Source organism: Somniosus microcephalus, chromosome 8 (genome assembly GCF_052327205.1).
Source record: "Somniosus microcephalus isolate GS21.2 chromosome 8, FLI_Smic_1.0, whole genome shotgun sequence".
Classification (NCBI taxonomy): Eukaryota; Metazoa; Chordata; class Chondrichthyes; order Squaliformes; family Somniosidae; genus Somniosus; species Somniosus microcephalus.
This window is the reverse complement of record NC_140994.1, coordinates 103,370,843-103,373,170: the sequence shown is the minus strand read 5'-3', so window position 1 is coordinate 103,373,170 and position 2,328 is coordinate 103,370,843. Positions and strand designations below refer to the sequence as shown.

The window sequence follows — 2,328 nt, the reverse complement described above, 5'->3', positions numbered from 1 at the left end:
GGAGCTCAGTGATTGACAGCGGCTGCCCCGCCCCTGGTGGCCCAGAGCTCAGTGATTGACAGCAGGTGCCCTGCCCCCTGGTGGCCGGGAGCTCAGTGATTGACAGCGGGTGCCCCACCCCTGGTGGCCGGGAGCTCAGTGATTGACAGCGGGTGTCCCGCCCCTGGTTGCCGGGAGCTCAGTGATTGACAGCGGGTGTCCCGCCCCTGGTGGCCGGGAGCTCGGTGATTGACAGCGGGTGTCCTGCCCCCTGGTGGCTGGGAGCTCAGTGATTGACAGCGGGTGCCCTGCCCCCTGGTGGCCGGGAGCTCAGTGATTGACAGCGGGTGCCCCACCCCTGGTGGCCGGGAGCTCAGTGATTGACAGTGGGTGCCCTGCCCCCTGGTTACCGGGAGCTGAGTGATTGACAACGGCTGCTCCGGCTCCGCTCGGTTGCTTGGCAGCAGCGTCCAGGCGCCGGGCCGGGGAGCTGAGGCGAGTCTGGCGCCATGTCGGTGCAGTTAGCCCCGAGCTCGCTGGCGGTGGTGCTGGGAGCGCGGGACTCGGCCTCGGAGCCCGAGCTGGAGCCCGAGCCGGAGTGGAGCGGCCAGAGGCTGCTGGCCGACCTGAAGGCGGAGAACGGGCGCAGTGTGTGGAACGGGAGGCTGGTGCACGCCGTGTCCGAGCTGCTGCTGCTCGGCTGGCTGGAGCGCGGCGTCCTGCTGCTGGGCGGCCGGCCCTCGCACCTGGAGGTCCTGAGGGAAGCGTGGATCCGCAGAGCGTTGAGACCACCCCGGGGATTCCGCATCAGGGCAGTGGGTGAGTGCCGGGGGAGAGAGAGACCCTGGGAGAGAGAGAGAGAGATCCTGGGGGGGAGAGAGAGAGATCCTGGGGGGGAGAGAGAGAGATCCTGGGGGGGGGAGAGAGAGAGATCCTGGGGGGGAGAGAGAGAGATCCTGGGGGAGAGAGAGAGAGAGACCCTGGGGGAGAGAGAGAGAGAGACCCTGGGGGAGAGAGAGAGAGAGACCCTGGGGGAGAGAGAGAGAGAGACCCTGGGGGAGAGAGAGAGAGAGACCCTGGGGGAGAGAGAGAGAGAGACCCTGGGGGAGAGAGAGAGAGAGACCCTGGGGGAGAGAGAGAGAGAGACCCTGGGGGAGAGAGAGAGAGAGACCCTGGGGGAGAGAGAGAGAGACCCTGGGGGAGAGAGAGAGAGAGAGACCCTGGGGGAGAGAGAGAGATCCTGGGGGAGAGAGAGAGAGAGAGAGAGATCTTGGGGGGGGGGAGAGAGAGAGAGAGAGAGATCCCGGGGGAGAGAGTGAGAGAAGAGATCCCGGGGGAGAGAGAGAGATCCTGGGGGAGAGAGAGAGAGATCCTGGGGGAGAGAGAGAGAGATCCTGGGGGAGAGAGAGAGAGATCCTGGGGGAGAGAGAGAGAGATCCTGGGGGAGAGAGAGAGATATCCTGGGGGAGAGAGAGAGAGAGAGAGAGACCCTGGGGGAGAGAGAGAGATCCTGGAGGAGAGAGAGACCCTGGGAGAGAGATCCTGGGGGAGAGAGAGAGAGAGAGAGAGAGAGAGACCCTGGGAGAGAGAGAGAGAGATCCTGGGGGAGAGAGAGAGAGAGAGAGACCCTGGGGGAGAGAGAGAGATCCTGGAGGAGAGAGAGAGACCCTGGGAGAGAGATCCTGGGGGAGAGAGAGAGAGAGAGAGAGACCCTGGAGAGAGAGAGAGAGAGAGAGAGAGAGAGATCCTGGGGGAGAGAGAGAGATCCTGGGGGAGAGAGAGAGAGAGAGAGAGAGAGAGAGAGAGAGGGGAGAGAGAGAGAGAGATCCTGGGGGAGAGAGAGAGAGAGAGAGAGAGGGGAGAGAGAGAGAGAGATCCCTGGGGGAGAGAGAGAGAGATCCTGGGGGAGAGAGAGAGAGACCCTGGGGAGAGAGAGAGAGATCCTGGGGGAGAGAGAGAGATCCTGGGGGAGAGAGAGATCCTGCGGGAGAGAGAGAGATCCTGGGGGAGAGAGAGAGAGAGAGAGAGAGAGACCCTGGGAGAGAGAGAGAGAGAGAGAGAGAGAGAGAGAGGGCAGAACCTCCGGGGGAATATTGGTGTGATATAAGGGAGAACTGGACAAACACATCTCACCGGTAAAACAGGGAAAATCACACGTATGGCTAAAACTAGATAAAAATATAGGAATAGCAAAAAAGATGTTTACTTATGTGCGATCTACATACCTCCAATAGAATCGCCATATTTCGAAGAGGAGTTATTTGACTACTCTCCACATGGAAATCAAGCCATTTCCAGGCCCAAGGAAAGGTGATAATATGTGGGGACCTAAATGCAAGGACCCCCCGG

The 2,328-nt window shown here is 61.3% G+C and overlaps 1 protein-coding gene across 1 annotated transcript in view; it reads left to right on the top strand.

Moving 5' to 3' along the window:
• The first annotated feature begins 364 nt into the window (after positions 1–364).
• The window catches only part of stox1 (storkhead box 1), a 305,204-nt gene continuing 303,240 nt past the window's right edge, over positions 365–2,328 (top strand). Inside the window, 1 exon segment of the mRNA XM_085995050.1 lies at positions 365–798. Coding sequence (XP_085851176.1) covers positions 489–798 — 310 coding nt within the window. The 5' untranslated portion in view covers positions 365–488.